The sequence below is a fragment of the Natator depressus genome, chromosome 12 (assembly GCF_965152275.1).
Source record: "Natator depressus isolate rNatDep1 chromosome 12, rNatDep2.hap1, whole genome shotgun sequence".
Taxonomy (NCBI): domain Eukaryota; kingdom Metazoa; phylum Chordata; order Testudines; family Cheloniidae; genus Natator; species Natator depressus.
In genome coordinates this window covers 3,245,585-3,266,089 of record NC_134245.1, presented here as the reverse complement: position 1 = coordinate 3,266,089, position 20,505 = coordinate 3,245,585, and the positions used below count along the sequence as shown (strand labels likewise).

Sequence of the window (20,505 nt, the reverse complement as noted above, 5' to 3'; positions counted from 1 at the left end):
ACCATTAATTGCATTTGGTGGCCCCTAGTTCTTATATTATGGGAACAAGTAAATAACTTTTCCTTATTCACTTTCTCCACACCACTCATGATTTTACAGACCTCTATCATATCCCCCCTTAGTCTCCTCTTTTCCAAGCTAAAAAGTCCTAGCCTCTTTAATCTCTCCTCATATGGGACCTGTTCCAACCCCCTAATCATTTTAGTTGCCCTTCTCTGAACCTTTTCTAATGCCAGTATATCTTTTTCGAGATGAGGGGACCACATCTGTACGCAGTATTCAAGATGTGGGCGTACCATGGATTTATATAAGGGCAATAAGATATTCTCCATCTTATTCTCGATCCCTTTTTTAATGATTCCTAACATCCCGCTGCACGCTGCGTGGACGTCTTCAGAGAACTATCCACGATGACTGCAAGATCTTTCTCCTGATTAGTTGTAGCTAAATTAGCCCCCATCATATTGTATGTATAGTTGGGGTTATTTTTTCCAATGTGCATTACTTTACATTTATCCACATTAAATTTCATTTGCCATTTTGTTGTCCAATCACTTAAGTTTTGTGAGATCTTTTTGAAGTTCTTCACAGTCTGCTTTGGTCTTAACTATCTTGAGCGATTAGTATCATCTGAAAACTTTGCCACCTCGCTGTTTACCCCTTTCTCCAGATCATTTATGAATAGGTTGAATAGGATTTGTCCTAGGACTGTCCCTTGGGGAACACCACTAGTTACCCCTCTCCATTCTGAAAATTTACCATTTATTCCTACCCTTTGTTCCCTGTCTTTTAACCAATTCTCAGTCCATGAAAGGATCTTCCCTCTTATCCCATGACAACATAATTTACGTAAGAGCCTTTGGTGAGGGACCTTGTCCAAGGCTTTCTGGAAATCTAAGTACCGTATATGTCCACTGGATCCCCCTTGTCCACGTTTGTTGACCCCTTCAAAGAACTTCCAACCAGTGAGCTGCAGAGGGACCCGCAGGAGTCGGAATCGGAACCAGTCCTGAATTCCAAACTCTGGCACTGTGAGGTGCTGAGCACCCGCAAGTCCCAGCAACGTCAGTGGGAGTTGAGGACACTCAGCAGCTCGCAGGAGGTGTGCAGCATCCCATAGAGACAGGCCCCTGCTGAGGTGCAGAGCTATTGCCACATGGTTCTGTAGATGTGGGCATCCTGCACAGGCCAACAGGCCACAGGCCATCACTAACTTCACTAGTTTTTGGCGAGCACGCTGGCTGAGGGTGGAGTCCTCCGTGGGATCAGAGACAATAGCTTTCTGCTGCTCCAGGGCATGTTCTTGTATGAGCAGCCGCTCCACTTCCATCTGCAGCCAAGTGTCAAACTGGGGAAAGCAAAGAGAGTAGCTGGTCAGCAGAAGCCCTCTAGAAAGCAAAAGCTCTTCCCGGAAGGCAGGCCCCCATTCTCACTGTGTGCAACTTCTGATGGGGTTGGTGGTGTCATCCCCTCCACAAGGCAAACACCTCTGTCTCACTGCTGAGTCTGGATGTAGCTCTCCACCATTCTCCCTACAAGTGTGACAGCGGTGCAGTGCAGTAGCGGAGATACTTTGTACATCGATGGAAGGGTTTTTCTGTCGATGTAGGTAATCCCCCTCCTCGAGCAGCAGCAGGTACATTGATGGAAGAACTCTACCATCGACCTAGCCACGTCTACACCAGAGGTTAGGTCAGCTAAACTACGGTGCTTGAAGGGGTGAATTTTTTCAACACCCCCCCGACCCCCGCGTGACGCTGACCTAATTTGAGTGAGGCTGATCTAATTTGTAAGTGTTGATCTGGCTGTAGTTTACCAGCAAGCCACCTTGCCTGGAGATGGCGTAAGAGATCACTCTGGTAAATGACCTGGTTTTCTGTCTGGCTAGTCACAATTAAAAACTGAGTAGCCAGGCAAATATATAGGCCAGTTACCAGACAAGCCAGGAAACTTTCAATATCCCAAGCATCTGTCTGTCCCCGGTGGAGGCCTGGAATGCACTAAATGGTCACTATTAAAGACAAATGCAACAGGCCCCTACAAGGGAGGACCACCCCAATCACTGATACAGGCCGGACTGTAGTAAATCTGCTGGTGGAAGGGTGAACACCTGTCTGTCTAATACAGCTAATTGTGTGATATAATACAATGTAATGCAATTTTATGTAGGTTTTCCCACCCAGGGAACTATTTTAAATGCTCTCTGCCATTGGCATGAATCTATACAGAATATGGACTGCAATGCATTGAAAAGAGAAAGATCCAGGAACTAGCATACGATCAAGAATTCAACTGAATATCATTACAGAGACCTGAGGGAATCAACTGAGCTACTGACGAGTGGGTATTTGTTAGAGTGGAAAGTCCCACCCAGAATTGTTTGAAACTTCACATAAACTGTTGGGGAGAGGATGAGAGAGAGAACAAACCACACATGACAGATGTGAGTCATGTCACTTCATGCATGTCTGATGCTACCGTGATGAGCATGGTTATAAGAACATATGTAAACAAGACTCTGGAATAGCTTAGACTACAGACTCAAATAGTTCAGTTCTCTATGATCAGGTAAACCTAGAAATATTGGGTCTGAGTAAGACACATAGCCCTCCCCACATCAGCAACCAGCTAAATCACTGTTACCAAACATTGATTCCACACCAAAGGTTTACCAGCACTTCACACAGCGGAACGAAGGCATGCTCCCAGCCTGGAAGAGCCACTGCCTGAGCTGATCGAGTACAGTACGCCCAAGCGAGCACAGATCACCTGTCAGACCATACTTCCTCGCATAAGCTTCCAAACGCTACACACCAGTAGCATGCTGAGAGTTCTGCTGCACGAGGCACTTAGATAACCATCCGCTGCAGAGATCAGGCACAATGTTTATGCCTTTGTCTCATCCCTCTCTTGGCTGCGCACTTCTCTGGGCTCAGTCCTCCAGTGTTTACTTGCACAGTCAGTCCTACTGGAAGTCAGTGGGCTACTCAGGTCAGCATGGGCTGCAGGATCAGGCCATGTATTATTGAGATTGTTACATTTTCTGAAGAGAATTATCAAATGCAACTAGAGTAGTTACAAACTGTAGGCATGATCCCCGTGGCAGGTGACTGTGGCTAACCTACCAAGGATGCAGCTGCAGTGACACAAACTGTCAGTCACGCCACGGAGGTGGGGGCATGAAGAGTCAGTACAGGCCAAAATAAGGGTGGCTGCAGAGGGGTGTGGCCAGGGCAGCAGGAAGCACTTAAAGGAAACAGCAGCCTTTCTTACCATGGTGCCAGAATGGTCCGTGGATGGTTCTGCAGCCATTGCATCTGGGTGGCCAAGTGCCTCATTTCTCTGAATCTCTCCTTCCATTCTCTGTTTTGCCTCCTTAAGGATATTCTCATACCTTTCATTTCCTGTAGGAGGATCCAATGGGTGGTCAGGAAAAAAAGCACGGGTTATAGACAGATTCTACCCCAGTTACACCCAGGAAACCTCACTGAACCCTACCATGGCCTCCCATCTCTCAGACCTACTGAGGAAAATGCAGAAACAGTGCATACTTCCTTCCCTACAGATTAGCTCTCTCCTCCTGCAGCTCTGCCATCAGTTCTGTTCTCTCCCAATTAAGTCCAGCGCTTATGATCTCTGCTCAACCTCTGATTTTCTTTTCAAAACTTCTCCCCTGCTTCTGTCCTTCTCCCTTTCCATTTAGGAACTTGCTGGTTCCTTCATAATCAAAATAGATACAACTGGCAAGAGCTCCTCCCTTGTCTTCTCCATCCCCTTCCCCCCGTCTGACTCTTCTTATCCCTGGTTCACCTGACATGGCTTCTCCCTGTGCTGATTCCCACCAGATCTACTTCTCCGACTCCATGTGTTTGCACAACAGTCACTGCCTGTCAACCTCGCTGTCCTTCCTCCAACTCAAGCTAAGCATGACGCAGAGTGAGCCCCCTCATCTTTCCTCGCAGGCTCGCTCCCTTCCTCCATTGTCCTCCCTGTCACTGAAGCAAACAACCTCAATATCTGATTTGAGTCCTCTCTTCCCCCCACAAACCCCATTCAGGTTATTCCTAAATCCTTTCGGCTTTTCCTCTCCAGCATCTATCCCATCCTTCCCTCTGTAGCCCTGTGACTAAATCTCTTCTCCATGGCTTGGGGTCTTCTCCTGCCTTGACTATCCCCAGTTTCCTCCTCTCTGGCCCCCAGCTTCCCACCTCCCTCCCCTTCAGCACATCCCAAATGCTGCTGTGATAAAGACCTCCCCTCACACACCATGCAGAGCATGTGTCTCCCTCTCTGAATCCCTCCTTCGGTCCCATTCATCTTCCTCCTCAATATAAGTGTCTCATTCCCTTGAGCTGTACCCCTCCCTGCCACTGTTCCATCCTAACCCACAACTTCTTGCCCACCTGGACCCTCTCTGGGCTACTGTTGTATCACCTGGCTCTCTCAATGGTACGGTCTCTGGGGCAGAGACCACATCCTCTCCTGCATTTGCTGCCATGTCAGTGCTCAGTAAATACCACATGCCAATAGCAGCGGTTGAAAGGTTGAAGATTTCGTTAATAATCCCCTGAGCCAATGGACAGAGCGGGGCCAAACAACCTGACTAGTGCTAAGATTGAGCTTGATAAGTTTCTCCGATGGAGCTGTCTGCCATAGCAGGGAGTGGACTCCATGACCCAGGAGGTCCCTGCCAGTCCTATGGTTCCCAGAACCTACATGTTCTTTGGAAGTACGTGTGATGGTGCCCTATGAATGCGAGGCAAGGAAGCACTGGAGAGAGCCTTCAGCAAGTGTCTGGAACTGAGCAGAAGAGGGTATGGTGGGGAGGGGGTCCCTACCTTTGATGTTTCTGGGCAGATCCAGGCAGATCCTGGGGAAGGTTCCCTCTCCTTTCAAGGTGATGCTCTCTGGCTCCAGGTGGGCCACCTGTATCTGGAAGGTCTGCTGGAAGACCTCAGGCACGCCAGGCAGGTAATAGACCTTCAGCACCTGTTCTTTTTCTGGTTCAATGTAACCCTGCAGCAGGTGGGAGACAGCCAGGACATGGTACTGGGCAGAGGGTTCACTGAACACATGGAGATGCTGCCAAGAGCTGGGATGGGGGCAAGAGGTGAGGAAGGGAGGGCATAGAGCTGAAGCAAACAGAACAAGTGAAGTTGCTCTCACTGGATTCAAGCGATGTATTGTAGCTTCCATAGACCCCAAAGCACACATAAACTCAAGCCTCTGTGTCAGAATACACCATGAAGCCTATCCTGTCAGACCATTACTAATGCAGGACTGGTTGTGCCCTGGGTGCCTTCAGGCAGCATGCCCTGTAGGACGGCTGGCTGATTTGGCCCCAGCTGTGGCTCAGAGAGGGGACAGAGTACGCCCAACCAGCTACATAGCCCCACTTTTACCCCACTCTCTTTCAGACAGCTTGCTCCCAAGAGGGTAACAGCAAACAGGGACCAGTCCCTGTACCCCCACTCCCATCCACATTGCACAGGGCTGTGAGTGGGGGAAGAGAGGCTGCCTGTGCCCTTCACAGGTGGTCACCCAAGTAGGCCCACAGCTAGGTGTTAGGCTTGGGAAAGTCTTTTCTAGGACAATACTTCATTCCTGCTGGCAAAGGGGAAGTGTTTTCATTCACCTGCATGGATTTCGAAGTGTGGCAAACCACTGCAGTAGCTGGGCACATCATAGAATCATAGAATATCAGGGTTGGAAGTCCACCCCCTGCTCAAAGCAGGACCAATCCCCAACTAAATCATCCCAGCCAGGGCTTTGTCAAGACTGACCTTGAAAACCTCCAAGGAAGGAGATTCCACCACCTCCCTAGGTAACGCATTCCAGTGCTTCACCACCCTCCCAGTGAAAAACTATTTCCTACCATCCAACCTAAACCTCCCCCACTGCAACTTGAGACCATTACTCCTTGTTCTATCATCTGCTACCACTGAGAACAGTCTAGAGCCATCCTCTTTGGAACCCCCTTTCAGGTAGTTGAAAGCAGCTATCAAATCCCCTCGATTCTTCTCTTCTGCAGACTTAATAATCCCAGTTCCCGCAGCCTCTCCTCATAAGTCATGTGTTCCAGTCCCCTAATTATTTCTGTTGCCCTCCACTGGACGCTTTCCAATTTTTCCACATCCTTCTTGTAGCGTGGGGCCCAAAACTGGACACAGTACTCCAAATGAGGCCTCACCAATGTCGAATAGAGGGGAACGATCACCTCCCTCGATCTGCTGGCAATGCCCCTACTTTCCATCCCAAAATGCCATTGGCCTTCTTGGCAACAAGGGCACACTGTTGACTCCTATCCAGCTTCTCGTCCACTGTCACCCCTAGGTCCTTTTCTGCAGAACTGCTGCCGAGCCATTCGGTCCCTAGTCTGTAGCGGTGCATGGGATTCTTCCATCCTAAGTGCAGGACTCTGCACTTGTCCTTGTTGAACCTCATCAGATTTCCTTTGGGCCAATCCTCTAATTTCTCTAGGTCCCTCTGTATCCTATACCCAGTGGCGAGCTGGAGCCAGTTCACACAAACCGGTTGTTAAATTTTGGAGCAGTTTTAGAACCGGTGTTAACTCGCTTCCCTGCAGGGGGCACTCAGGCTTTGATGGGCTCTGGCCAGGAAGTGATGTAATTCCTCCTCTGGCCGCCGGGGGCGCTGCGCTGCAGGAGCTGCCGCCTGGCCCTGGGCACAAGCCCTTGTGCTGCTGCTGCTCCCCTGGCCCTGGGGCTCCCGCTGCTGCTGGGTGGGTCCCCGGCTGCTCTGCTGGGCCGGGGCTCCGTCCTGCTGCTCGGGCTGCTCCCCGCGAGCCCCCACCCCCCTGCCCGCAGCCGGCCCCTGCCTCCAGCCACCCCCGCACCCCCTGCCCTGCCCGCACCAGCCCCTGCCTGCAGCCAGCCCCTGCCCGCAGCCACCCCCCATCCTGCCTCCAGCCACCTCCTCCCTCCAGCCACCCCCTGCCCTGCCTCCAGCCACCCCCTGCCCGCAGCCAGCCCCTGCCTCCAGCCCCCCCCGCACCCCCTGCCCGCAGCCGGCCCCCGCCTCCAGCCACCCCCGCACCCCCTGCCCTGCCCGCACCAGCCCCTGCCTGCAGCCAGCCCCTGCCCGCAGCCAGCCCCTGCCCGCAGCCACCCCCGTCCTGCCTCCAGCCACCCCCTGCCCTGCCTCCAGCCACCCCCTGCCCGCAGCCAGCCCCTGCCTCCAGCCCCCCCCGCACCCCCTGCCCGCAGCCGGCCCCCGCCTCCAGCCACCCCCGCACCCCCTGCCCTGCCTGCAGCCAGCCCCTGCCTGCAGCCAGCCCCTGCCCGCAGCCAGCCCCTGCCCTGCCTCCAGCCACCCCCTGCCTCCAGCCACCCCCTGCCCTGCCTCCAGCCACCCCCTGCCCGCAGCCAGCCCCTGCCTCCAGCCCCCCCCGCACCCCCTGCCCGCAGCCGGCCCCCGCCTCCAGCCACCCCCGCACCCCCTGCCCTGCCCGCACCAGCCCCTGCCTGCAGCCAGCCCCTGCCCGCAGCCAGCCCCTGCCCGCAGCCACCCCCTGTCCTGCCTCCAGCCACCCCCTGCCCGCAGCCAGCCCCTGCCTCCAGCCCCCCCCGCACCCCCTGCCCGCAGCCGGCCCCCGCCTCCAGCCACCCCTGCACCCCCTGCCCTGCCCGCACCAGCCCCTGCCCGCAGCCAGCCCCTGCCCGCAGCCACCCCCTGTCCTGCCTCCAGCCACCCCCTGCCCACACCAGCCCCTGCCCGCAGCCAGCCCCTGCCCGCAGCCAGCCCCTGCCCGCAGCCACCCCCTGCCCTGCCTCCAGCCACCCCCTGCCTCCAGCCACCCCCTGCCCGCAGCCAGCCCCTGCCTCCAGCCACCCCCGCACCCCCTGCCCGAAGCCAGCCCCCGTCTCCAGCCACCCCCGAACCCTCTGCCTGCAGCCGGCCCCTGCCGCACTCCCTGCCCTGCCTCCAGCCACCCCCGCACCCTCTGCCTGCAGCCGGCCCCTGCCGCACTCCCTGCCCTGCCTCCAGCCACCTCCGCACCCCCTGCCTGCAGCCAGCCCCTGCCGCACCCCCGCCCTGCCTCCAGCCACCCCCGCACCCCGTGCCTGCAGCCAGCCCCTGCCGCACTCCCTGCCCTGCCTCCAGCCACCGCTGCACCCCCTGCCTGCAGCCAGCCCCTGCCGCACCCCTTGCCCTGCCTCCAGCCACCCCCGCACCCCGTGCCTGCAGCCAGCCCCTGCCGCACTCCCTGCCCTGCCTCCAGCCACCGCTGCACCCCCTGCCTGCAGCCAGTCCCCGCCTCCAGCCACCCCCTGCCCTGCCTCCAGCCACCCCTGCACTCCCTGCCCGCAGCCAGCCCCTGCCGCACTCCCTGCCCTGCCCGCAGCCAGCCCGTCTCCAGCCACCCCCGCACCCCCTGCCTGCAGCCAGCCCCTGCCGCACCCCCTGCCCTGCCTGCAGCCAGCCCCTACCTCCAGTCAGCCCCTGCCCTGTCTCCAGCCAGCCCCATACCCCGTTGCCTCCAGCCAACCCCGCACCCCCTGCCCTGCCCGCAGCCAGCCCTGCACCCCCTGCCTCCAGCTAGCCCTGCCCCATGCCCCTGTCTGCAGCTGGCTCCACGTCCACTGGTGCCCTGCAGTTCCCAGGGCAGTAACCCTGCACACCTGCTTCAGTGAGGGGGGCAGGGAGCAGCTGAGACCCACACATGTGCACACCCTAGGGTGACCAGACAGCAAGTGTGAAAAATCAGGGACGAGGGTGGGGGGTAATAGGAGCCTATATAAGAAAAAGACCCCAAACTCGGGACTGTCCCTATAAAATCGGGACATCTGGTCACCCTAGCATACCCCCAGGGCATGGCGGGGCCCCACACATGGGAAACGGAGCTCGTTTCTAGGTCAGACCCATCTTTTTAAAAAAGAACTTTAGACAGGGTTAACACACACCTGTATTTTCCCGGACAGGTCAGGCTTTTTGGTTCTTAAATCGCCGTCCGGGATTTTAAAATTTTAAAATTCCTCCCGGGAAAATACGGACGTATGGTAACCCTGTGGGTACAAAAAATACATACTGGGGCACAGCCCTTACATCAGAACTTTTTATAGGGAACCGGCTGTTAAGATTTTGGCAGCTCATCACTGCCTGTACCTACCCTCCAGTGTATCTGCCAACCAGCTTGGTTGCTGGGCCAGAGGTGTGCAGGGTGCACATTTCAACACAGCAACCCAGTGGAGTAACTCAGTCTGCTCAGGGTGGCTGCATGGCCAAGCGGCCAGCCTGGGCAAGGGGGGACCCAGATTCAATTCCTTTCTCGGTTACCAACTTCCTGTGTGCCCTTGTGACGGTCTGTCTTCCTGGCAGCTGGGAGGTATAATTCCCACTTCCGGGAGATGCACACACCCTAGCAGCACGGCCCTGGTGGCACAGGTTCACCACCCAAGGACGTAGCCGGAGGGTTGGGAAGTGTTGTATGTGGGTGGAGAGCCCGCGCCGCTGCACGGTTATTTTTAGGCAGTAGCACCAGAGCGTCTGCCCAAACTGGGGATTACACTTCCCAGCTGCTGTGGCAATGTTCCCTTAGTCTGTCTGTGCTGCAGTTCCCCATCGGTCAAAAAATGGGGATAAGAGCACTTCCCTGCCTCCCAAGGGTGCTGTGAGAATAATGACAAGAAACAGACGAGGTGCTCAGACACTATCGATCAGTACACGTGACAAAGTGTGGCACCACCTAGAACCTATTGTCCCTGACAAACCCCAATCCCTAACATGGATCTGCTGGGATATGCTGAGAGAGAGGCTGAAATGCTTAGGACAGTGTTAAGTGCCTGAAGGGATGCTGGTGTCTCTCCAGTGGGCTGCATGGTGTTCTTTGTTATTATTTGTATTACAGTAGGGCCTACAGTAATACAAGCAATTGAGATCACAGCCCCATGGAACAGGTGCTATACACATAAAATGAGAGACAGTCCCTGCCCCAGAGAGCTTATAGTCCAAATAGATAAGGCAGACAATGGGTGGAAGGGGAAACTGAGGCACAGAGCAGGGAGGTGACTAGCCAAGGTCACACAGCAGGTCAGTGGCAGAGCCAAGAGCAGAACCTCAGGAGCAGTTATTACAACTCCTGAGGAAGCTCGTAGAAGGAAGGTAATATGGATGGGGGGTGTTCAGCTGTTGTGACCTGCACTGGATGTGCCATGTTTGTCTTTCTTCCACAGGACAGAAGAGACTTTGTCTGTACAAAGTGCAAGCTGGTCTCCATATTGGTAGAGAAGGTTCAAGGTCTGGAGAAACAAGGATCAACCCTGCGTTGCATCAGAGAAACTGAAGATTTCCTGGACAGACGTCAGTATATGCTTCTACGGGCACAATGTTCTGAAGATTCGGAGCAGGCTGCGCAGCGGGGACAGGAGGATGGTGAAGAAATTTGGCAGCGTGTGACCTCCAGAAGAAGAAAGGGGAGCGTCCATGTACCAGCAACGCAGATACAGGTAAGTAACCATTTTCATCTTCTCTCCACAGGTACTAAGGCGGAGAGTGGACTAGATGATACATCTGAGGGAAGGGAGCAGAAGGAGACTCCGCCGATTGGAAGGCATGAGATGCACCGTCCTAGGGTTGGGGTTCCACGACCACTGCTCCCAAGAGAAGGAGGTGGGTGGTGGTGGTCGGGGACTCTCTCCTCAGGGGGACTGAGTCATCTATCTGCCGCCCCGACCGGGAAAACCGAGAAGTCTGCTGCTTGCCAGGAGCTAGGATTCATGATGTGACAGAGAGACTGCCGAGACTCATCAAGCCCTCGGATTGCTACCCTTCCTGCTTCTCCACGTGGGCACCAATGATACTGCCAAGAATGACCTTGAGCGGATCACTGCGGACTACGTGGCTCTGGGAAGAAGGATAAAGGAGTTTGAGGCACAAGTGGTCTTCTCGTCCATCATCCCCGTGGAAGGAAAAGGCCTGGGTAGAGACCGTCGAATCGTGGAAGTCAACGAATGGCTAAACAGGTGGTGTCGGAGAGAAAGCTCTGGATTCTTTGACCATGGGATGGTGTTCCAAGAAGGAGGAGTGCTAGGCAGAGACGGGCTCCACCTAACGAAGAGAGGGAAGAGCATCTTCGCAAGCAGGCTGGCTAAGCTAGTGAGGAGGGCTTTAAACTAGGTTCACCGGGGGAAGGAGACCAAAGCGGGGAAGTGGAATACTGGGAGGAAGCACGAGCAGGAGCGTGCGAGAGGGCAGGGCTCCTGCCTCATATTGAGACAGAGGGACGATCAGCAAGTTATCTCAAGTGCCTATACACAAATGCAAGAAGCCTGGGAAACAAGCAGGGAGAACTGGAGGTCCTGGCACAGTCAAGGAATTATGATGTGATTGGAATAACAGAGACTTGGTGGGATAACTCACATGACTGGAGTACTGTCATGGATGGATATAAACTGTTCAGGAAGGACAGGCAGGGCAGAAAAGGTGGGGGAGTTGCACTGTATGTAAGGGAGCAGTATGACTGCTCAGAGCTCAAGTATGAAACTGCAGAAAAACCTGAGAGTCTCTGGATTAAGTTTAGAAGTGTGAGCAACAAGGATGATGTCGTGGTGGGAGTCTGCTATTGACCACCGGACCAGGGGGGATGAGGTGGATGAGGCTTTCTTCCGGCAACTCATGGAAGTTACTAGATCGCAGGCCCTGGTTCTTATGGGCGACTTCAATCACCCTGATATCTGCTGGGAGAGCAATACAGCGGTGCACAGACAATCCAGGAAGTTTTTGGAAACTGTAGGGGACAATTTCCTGGTGCAAATGCTGGAGGAACCAACTAGGGGCAGAGCTCTTCTTGACCTGCTGCTCACAAACCGGGAAGAATTAGTAGGGGAAGCAAAAGTGGATGGGAACCTGGGAGGCAGTGACCATGAGATGGTCGAGTTCAGGATTCTGACACAGGGAAAAAAGGAGAGCAGCAGAATATGGACCCTGGACTTCAGAAAAGCAGACTTTGACTCCCTCAGGGAACTGATGGGCAGGATCCCCTGGGAGAATAACATGAGGGGGAAAGGAGTCCAGGAGAGCTGGCTGTATTTTAAAGAATCCTTATTGAGGTTACAGGGACAAACCATCCCGATGTGTCGAAAGAATAGTAAATATGGCAGGCGACCAGCTTGGCTTGACAGTGAAATCCTTGCTGATCTTAAATACAAAAAAGAAGCTTACAAGAAGAAGTGGAAGATTGGACAAATGACCAGGGAAGAGTATAAAAATATTGCTCGGGCATGCAGGAGTGAAATCAGGAAGGCCAAATCACACCTGGAGTTGCAGCTAGCAAGAGATGTTAAGAGTAACAAGAAGGGTTTCTTCAGGTATGTTAGCAACAAGAAGAAAGTCAAGGAAAGTGTGGGCCCCAAACTGAATGAGGGAGGCAACCTAGTGACAGAGGATGTAGAAAAAGCTAATGTACTCAATGCTTTTTTTGCCTCTGTCTTCACGAACAAGGTCAGCTCCCAGACTGCTGCACTGGGCAGCACAGCATGGGGAGGAGGTGACTAGCCCTCTGTGGAGAAAGAAGTGGTTCGGGACTATTTAGAAAAGCTGGATGAGCACAAGTCCATGGGGCCGGATGCGCTGCATCCGAGAGTGCTAAAGGAGTTGGCGGATGTGATTGCAGAGCCATTGGCCATTATCTTTGAAAACTCATGGCGATAGGGCGAGGTCCCGGATGACTGGAAAATGGCTAGTGTAGTGCCCATCTTTAAAAAAGGGAAGAAGGAGGATCCAGGGAACTACAGGCCAGTCAGCCTCACCTCAATCCCTGGAAAAATCATGGAGCAGGTCCTCAAGGAATCAATTTTGAAGCACTTCAAGGAGTGGAAAGTGATCAGGAAAAGTCAGCATGGATTCACCAAGGGCAAGTCATGCCTGACTAACCTAATTGCCTTCTATGATGAGATAACTGGCTCTGTGGATGAGGAGAAAGCAGTGGACGTGTTATTCCTTGACTTTAGCAAAGCTTTTGTTACGGTCTCCCACAGTATTCTTGCCAGCAAGTTAAAGAAGTATGGGCTGGATGAATGGACTATAAAGTGGATAGAAAGTTGGCTAGATTGTCAGGCTCAACGGGTAGTGATCAATGGCCCCACATCTAGTTGGGAGCCGGTATCAAGTGGAGTGCCCAAGGGTCAGTCCTCGGGCCGGTTTTGTTCAATATCTTCATAAATGATCTGGAAGATGGTATGGATTGCACCCTCAGCAAGTTTCCAGATGACACTAAACTGGGAGGAGAGGTAGATACGCTGGAGGGTAGGAATAGGATACAGAGGGACCTCGACAAATTAGAGGGTTGGGCCAAAAGAAATCTGATGAGGTTCAACAAGGACAAGTGCAGAGTCCTGCACTTAGGACGGAAGAATCCCATGCACCGCTACAGACTAGGGACCAAATGGCTCGGCAGCAGTTCTGCAGAAAAGGACCTAGGGGTTACAGTGGACGAGAAGCTGGATATGAGTCAGCAGTGTGCCCTTGTTGCCAAGAAGGCCAATGGCATTTTGGGATGTATAAGTAGGGGCATTGCCAGCAAATTGAGGGAGGTGATCGTTCCCCTCTATTCGACATTGGTGAGGCCTCATCTGGAGTACTGTGTCCAGTTTTGGGCCCCACACTACAAGAAGGATGTGGAAATATTGGAAAGAGTCCAGCAGAGGGCAACAAAAATGATTAGGGGACTGGAACACATGACTTATGAGGAGAGGCTGAGGGAACTGGGATTGTTTAGTCTGCGGAAGAGAAGAATGAGGGGGGATTTGATAGCTGCTTTCAACTACCTGAAAGGGGGGTTCAAAGAGGATGGCTCTAGACTGTTCTCAGTGGTAGCAGATGACAGAACAAGGAGTAATGGACTCAAGTTGCAGTGGGGGAGGTTTAGGTTGGATATTAGGAAAAACTTTTTCACTAGGAGGGTGGTGAAACACTGGAATGCGTTACCTAGGGAGGTGGTTGAATCTCCTTCCTTAGAGGTTTTTAAGGTCAGGCTTGACAAAGCCCTGGCTGGGATGATTTAGTTGGGGATTTGTCCTGCTTTGAGCAGGGGGTTGGACTAGACGACCTCCTGAGGTCCCTTCCAACCCTGATATTCTATGATTCTATAAACCCAGATCTCCTGAGATCCCAGCCAGTGCCCCATCCCTATAACACACTGCATCCCCAAGAGATGCATGCTTTTTAGATAGCAAAGTGCAGTTTGGGAACAGGAAGTCGCATTATTGGAGAAATGGGCTTAGGCTTAGATTTGTGAAGGTATACAGGTGTTGCTGCATTCAGCGTTGCAAGAGCTAACTCAATTAGGAGCCTACATTTCATTTTCAAAAGGAATTTAGGCATTTAGGAGCCAAAACCCCATTGAATTTAACGCCTACATGGGTAAATCACTTTGAAAATGAGACAAAGGCTCCTAAATCAGTGAGGCACTGCAATGCTGAACTCAGCAACACCTGAGTACCTTTAAAAATCTGAGCCTAAATGACAGATCAGCAGCTGGTGTATAGAAGTTACCTAGACATTTACTTCAATTAAAGGATGGTGAAGGGAGGAATATAAGAGAGTCCATTTCAGAGACCAAGGGAATTTTCTTACCAGCAAAATACAGGAGCCAGTGGGGAAAAGGGAGGAGCAAATGGAAATGAGAAGCTAACTGTGTTTTGTACAGATCCCATCCCTGGAGCCCATACAACCTAGGGCCATACTGGATGGAAACACCCTAGGCAAGTATGTAATTCTAAATGCAGAGGCCCCTGAGCTGCAGGATCATGAAGCTGGACTGGAAAGGAGACAGCTCTATCAGCAGGGATAGCAAAGAGGGACACAAAATGCAGCCAAGTCAATGGCTCTTCTCTCATGAATTCCAGTCCCTCTGTAGGGGGTGTAGGGGGTCGCCGGGGAGAGCAGTGTGATTGAGGAGAGCCAGTGCGCCCTCCAGCATGGGCACCTAGTCCTTCATTAACTCGCTCCGACGCGCTGAAGCCATCACAGATCGGCAGTAGCCAGTGGACATCGTGTAGTTAGCGCTGACAAGGCAGCACCTCGGAGAGGAATAGCAACAAGAGCCTGCAGAATAGCAGGTAAGAGAGGACGTTGACTTCCAGAGGTAGCTTTGAAGGAGAGCTGTCCAGCTGCAGGGCTGGTAGGTGCTGTAGCCTTTAGAACTCATGTAGGGCCAACATCTATGAGAAAACCAGGGGATCTCCTTAATGTGGGGGGTCCCCTTTTTGCTGCTGTGCTCCTCCCTGCCTTGCCCCCAGCACCAACCGCCAGCTTTCCTTGGCTCCCCATGCGCTGATAACTGTGGTCGGGGGGCAGGGAGTGTATACAGCAGGTGGCAATGCTGCTCTGAGCAGCAGGAAACTTTTGCAGGGTTGATTGGCAGCCTTCCACGCAGAGTGGCTATTCCCTGGCTCTGCTAGCCCCAGACCTGGAGCCCCCCTCAGACAGGGTCTGTCAGACAAAGGTACTGGCCTCTGTGCAATCGGAAGGTGCTGGTGGGTAACTGCTTTCCCCTCCTGTGTCACCCTTCGGTCCCATTCCAATGGAATTTCCTCAGCTTTGCTCCCCACACTGCTGTGTTGGGGGGCAGAATCTTTGTTCAACAGAGCGATCAGCCAGCATGCTCACTGGGCACAGAGCAGTGGAAATCCCTGGGGAACACAAGCACAGCACGTAGTAAAAAGACAGCCAGACCAGGTCCTCGGCTGTGTTAGCAGAGGGGCAGCAGCTGTTACAAAGCACCTAGCCCCCATCCAGGATCCCGGGCAGTCCTGCTTGCTGTTCCGCAGGCAGGAGATCACAGTCTCAGAGAGGCTGCAGCAGAGGGCATCAGAGACTCATCTATGTGAGGATACCAGGCTTCATGAAAGTTATGGGGAAATATTAGAGCCATTTGGCTTCCTCTCCTTGGGAAAGAGGAGACTTGAAAGAAGCAATAAACCTGAGAGGTACATTAGTCACATTGCCGAGGGGGACAGAGAGGGGACATCACTTCAACATGAGGGGCAGGCTATGGCTTTCCCAGACCTATACAGAGGCAGTGAGATGGGGCCTAAGAGGCAAGCACTTTACCAGGGCTTCTCCTTGCATGTGGAGCTGAGCAATCTGCTTAATGGCATGGACTGGTTCCCCCCCTACACTGGTCCCGCTTTGTGGGCAGGTGAACAGGAGAGAGGGATTGGCTCCAACTCCTCCTGGCCCCCTCTAGCCTTATTCTTTAATAGTTAATAATTGTATTGGTTGTCAATGGATACGAATGTAATGAGCTGGAGGAACAGGGATCTAGTCTAGTCTAGTTACTGCTAAGGAAAAGAAAAGGCTAAGTTAGCTCTATGGGCTACACCCCCTAACATCCTGCTGCCCAGAGCACAGAGACTGTTCGGTGGGGGCCCATTGCAGAGTCATGGGAGCAGGGGAAGGCTTTCCAGCCCCCATCCCGCTGCACAAGGACCATCAGGACCTCAGGCAGTACTTTGTGCTAAGGCAGTGGTTCCCAAACTGGGGTTCACAAACCCCTGGGGATTCGCAGAATGTTACAGGGGGTTCGCCAGAAAAATGTCACTCATGGCGGCCAGAGGACCCTGGGCATTGGAGGCAGCAGGTGGGACCTGGTTGCAGGGCAGACGGCCGAGCCCCAGGGAGAGTGGGGCCGGGCAGTTGGAGCTGGCAGCCCAAGCCCTGCCCCCATGAGCGGGGGAGCCGGCAGCCCGAACCCAAGCGCTCTGCACGGGGCTGGCAGCCCAAGCCCCAGGGGGAGTGGGGCCAGGCAGTTTGGGCTGGCAGCCCGAGCCTGCCCCCGTCAGTGGGGGAGCCGGCAGCCCGAACCCCAGTGCTCTGCGCGGGGCTGGCAGCCCAAGCCCCAGGGAGAGCGAGGCCCGACAGTTGGGGCCAGCAGCCTGAGCCCCGGTGGTCAGCGGGACCAGCAGCCTGAGCTCAGTGGAGCTCAGTTGACCAGGGCGGTCAACGGGGTCCAGCAGCAGGGGCCCAACGGAGTGCGGAGGAAATTTAAACTTAAATTCCTGGAAATATTAATTTTTAGGAGGGGGTTCATGAGATTGCACAATTTAGTGAAAGGGGTTCGCGGGCTGTTAAAGTTTGGGAACCACTGCACTAAGGGGAATGAACACAAGCTGCAGGCAAAGCCCATCAAAGCAGAGAACACGAGTGCAGAGGCATGCAGGTTTGTGTCTAGTGGAGGTGACTCAGAGGTCTGCTGAGAAAGCAGCAGTGTGAGAGAAAGAGAAACTGAGCAACAGAGACACACTGGGCTTTCCTCACTCCGGAGATCATCTCTGAGTCCATAAAAACAGCAAGGACCGTTCCTAAACTAAATGTGCCAGTACAAGTATACTCCTGAGCACTTGAAAGAGACACACCAGCACGGCTCGTGCTGCAGGAGTGGGTGGATAAGCTGGTGTCTGTGATTGGGCAGGTGGGGAAGGAGTCTATCTCGCTGGGTTACAGACCAGGCTCTGAGATTGGCTGGGCTGGGCTGAGCAATGTGACCTAGGTTCTGCTGTGAAGAAAAAAGAATCTGTGCAATCCAGTTCCATCGTCAGCACAAACCCAAAGCTCCCAGCAGCCAGAGCTCAAAGTGTGGCCAAAGCACTTGAGCTGCCTGCAGCTGGTCGTCTGATGGAGGAGCCTCCTGCCACTCAGAGTATATTGAGGGAGTCTATTAAGGAGCACGTCCATTTGACCTTCACTAGCTCCCAGTAGCTATAACCTTCCACCATCTCCCCTGCTGGATTTACATCCTCACCCTCTGGCAACACAGCTAGACAATTGCCCTTGCTGTGCCAAGGAGGGGGCTTCCCTTAGGAATGGTGATCAGCCCAGTCGCCAGCACTTGTGGGGCCTCTGCTGGGCAGTGCCAGGATTTTAATTCTAGCTCCTCAGGGCTCCGTCCATCTGTCACAGATACTTACAGTGGCAGGCAGGATCAGTGGCACTCCTGGCGGAGGGTTGTTGGATGAGGCCTGGCTCGTGTTCAGTACCATGTACCCAAATCCAACCTTCCCGTTATTGCACAGCGTGATTTCAGCTTCAATGACTTGGTCAAATAGCTGAGGGGAAGAGATAGGAACAGGAGTGTCAATATCAAGGCTTTTTTTCAGATTTGCTTCCCACATACTCATAACACGCAGACAAGGGGATATTCAATGAAAGCAAGAGACAGGAAATTCAACAGCGGCCCAAAGGAAAGTTTTCCAAACAGTGCACTACTAGGCTGTGGAACTCATCACCACAACATGTCGCTGTGGTCACGAGCTCAGCAGGAATCCAGAAAAGACTGGATATTCTGTAAGAACATGCAGACTTATGAGAGAAAGGATTAAAATAGCAATCAGGAACCAAGGAAGAGTTTTGGAGGGGATGTAAATCCTCCTGGCTTCAGGGCATAAACCAGCTTCTAATTGATGGGGGTATTTCCTGTGGGAAGCTTGTCCCATAACTATGGACTATAAGGTGGATAGAAAGCTGGCTAGATTGTCGGGCTCAATGGGTAGTGATCAATGGCTCCATGTCTAGTTGGCAGCTGGTATCAAGTGGAGTGCCCCAGGGGTCAGTCCTGGGGCTGGTTTTGTTCAATATCTTCATAAATGATCTGGAGGATGGTGTGGATTGCACCCTCAGCAAGTTTGCAGATGACACTAAACTGGGAGGAGAGGTAGATATGCTGGAGGGTAGGGATAGGATACAGAGGGACCTCGACAAATTGGAGGATTGGGCCAAAAGAAATCTGATCAGGTTCAACAAGGACAAGTGCTGAGTCCTGCACTTAGGACGGAAAAATCCAATGCACCGTTACAGACTAGGGAGCGAATGGCTTGGCAGCAGTTCTGCAGAAAAGGACCTAGGGGTGACAGTGGACGAGAAGCTGGATATGAGTCAACAGTGTGCCCTTGTTGCCAAGAAGGCCAATGGCATTTTGGGATGTATAAGTAGGGGCATTGCCAGCAGATCGAGGGACTTGATCGTTCCCCTCTATTCGACATTGGTGAGGCCTCATCTGGAGTACTGTGTCCAGTTTTGGGCCCCACACTACAAGAAGGATGTGGAAAAATTGGAACGAGTCCAGCGGAGGGCAACAAAAATGATGAGGGGACTGGAACACATGACTTATGAGGAGAGGCTGAGGGAACTGGGGATGTTTAGTCTTCGGAAGAGAAGAATGAGGGGGGATTTGATAGCTGCTTTCAACTACCTGAAAGGGGGTTCCAAAGAGGATGAATCTAGACTGTTCTCAATGGTAGCAGATGACAGAACAAGGAGTAATGGTCTCAAGTTGCAGTGGGGGAGATTTAGGTTGGATATTAGGAAAAACTTTTTCACTAGGAGGGTGGTGAAACACTGGAATGCGTTACCTAGGGAGGTGGTGGAATCTCCTTCCTTGGAGGTTTTCAAGGTCAGGCTTGACAAAGCCCTGGCTGGGATGATTTAGTCGGGGATCGGTCCTGCTTTGAGCAGGGGGTTGGACTAGATACCTCCTGAGGTCCCTTCCAACCCTGATATTCTATGATTCTATGATTCTATTCTATGATTCTATGATTCTACCTGCTTCAGGGTCCTGCACCTTCCTCTGAGGCCTCTGAGTCGATGTCAGAGACAGGACACTGGACTGGGTAGCCCTGGGGTCTAATCCAGCCTGGCAATTCCTACCTGGCAAGCAGGAGAAGCTGTGAACCAGCACAGAAATACCTGGGAGATTCCCCTCAGCTCCAGAAAGCATGAACATTTCCTATTCCTTGCTGCCATTTTCCAAATGTGCCTCTTTTGGGAAAGATAAGATAGGTGAGATGATATCTGTTATTGGACCAACTTCTGTCGAAAGCTTGTCCCTTCCACCAACAGCAGTGAATCCAATAAAAGACTGACTCTCCCGCCTTTGTCTCTCTCATAACCTGAGACCAACATGGCTACAACACTGCCAACAATTTCTTTTGGAAGACAGTCCTGTATTTCAGACTCCCTGGGTCAAACAGATCCCTGGGGTAAGTCCCCTGAAGTCAAAGGAGATAGATCGGGGCAGATTTGGCCCATTCCAGTGATAGCATAATCCAATGTATGTGATGTTAGTTGACATTATTATTTTAATAATGAAGGAAGATATCATTCATCTTCAGGGAAAGCATGTTTTTTAATGTGGTAAACCCTGGATTCTGTCCAGCACTGCTTGGATGAGGCTGGAGGATGTATACAGGAAAATGCTCCTATGCCCAAGTATTTTTGGAACCTGCAGTGGTAGGAAAAGGAATACAAAAGGCGCATTAACATCTAAAGAGATTCGATAATAATCTCTTTGGTCTCTTTTTTAGTTGGTTTAAGTGAAACAGTGGTTCTTTGAGTTTTGATTCTGATATCTGAGTCTCACACCATTTGGTCTACAATTACTGGGTTCTAGTTAAAAACACTATTAATGGTGAAAAGGCAACAAAGAAAACTGAATGACTGGTTAAAGGAAAGGAGCTCAATTAATCTGTGGTGCTTTAATCCATGGATGAA

The 20,505-nt window shown here is 52.7% G+C and overlaps 1 protein-coding gene across 2 annotated transcripts in view; it reads right to left on the bottom strand.

Annotated features, from left to right (window-relative positions):
• The window catches only part of HYDIN (HYDIN axonemal central pair apparatus protein), a 443,011-nt gene that overhangs the window by 128,949 nt on the left and 293,557 nt on the right, over positions 1-20,505 (bottom strand). For both annotated transcript variants that reach the window (XM_074968344.1, XM_074968343.1), the window contains 4 exons: positions 17,928-18,065; positions 4,839-5,016; positions 3,274-3,404; positions 1,215-1,348 (listed from right to left, as the gene is read on the bottom strand). In XM_074968344.1, the coding sequence (XP_074824445.1) occupies positions 1,215-1,348; positions 3,274-3,404; positions 4,839-5,016; positions 17,928-18,065 (581 nt within the window). The remainder of the gene's footprint in view (positions 1-1,214; positions 1,349-3,273; positions 3,405-4,838; positions 5,017-17,927; positions 18,066-20,505) is intronic.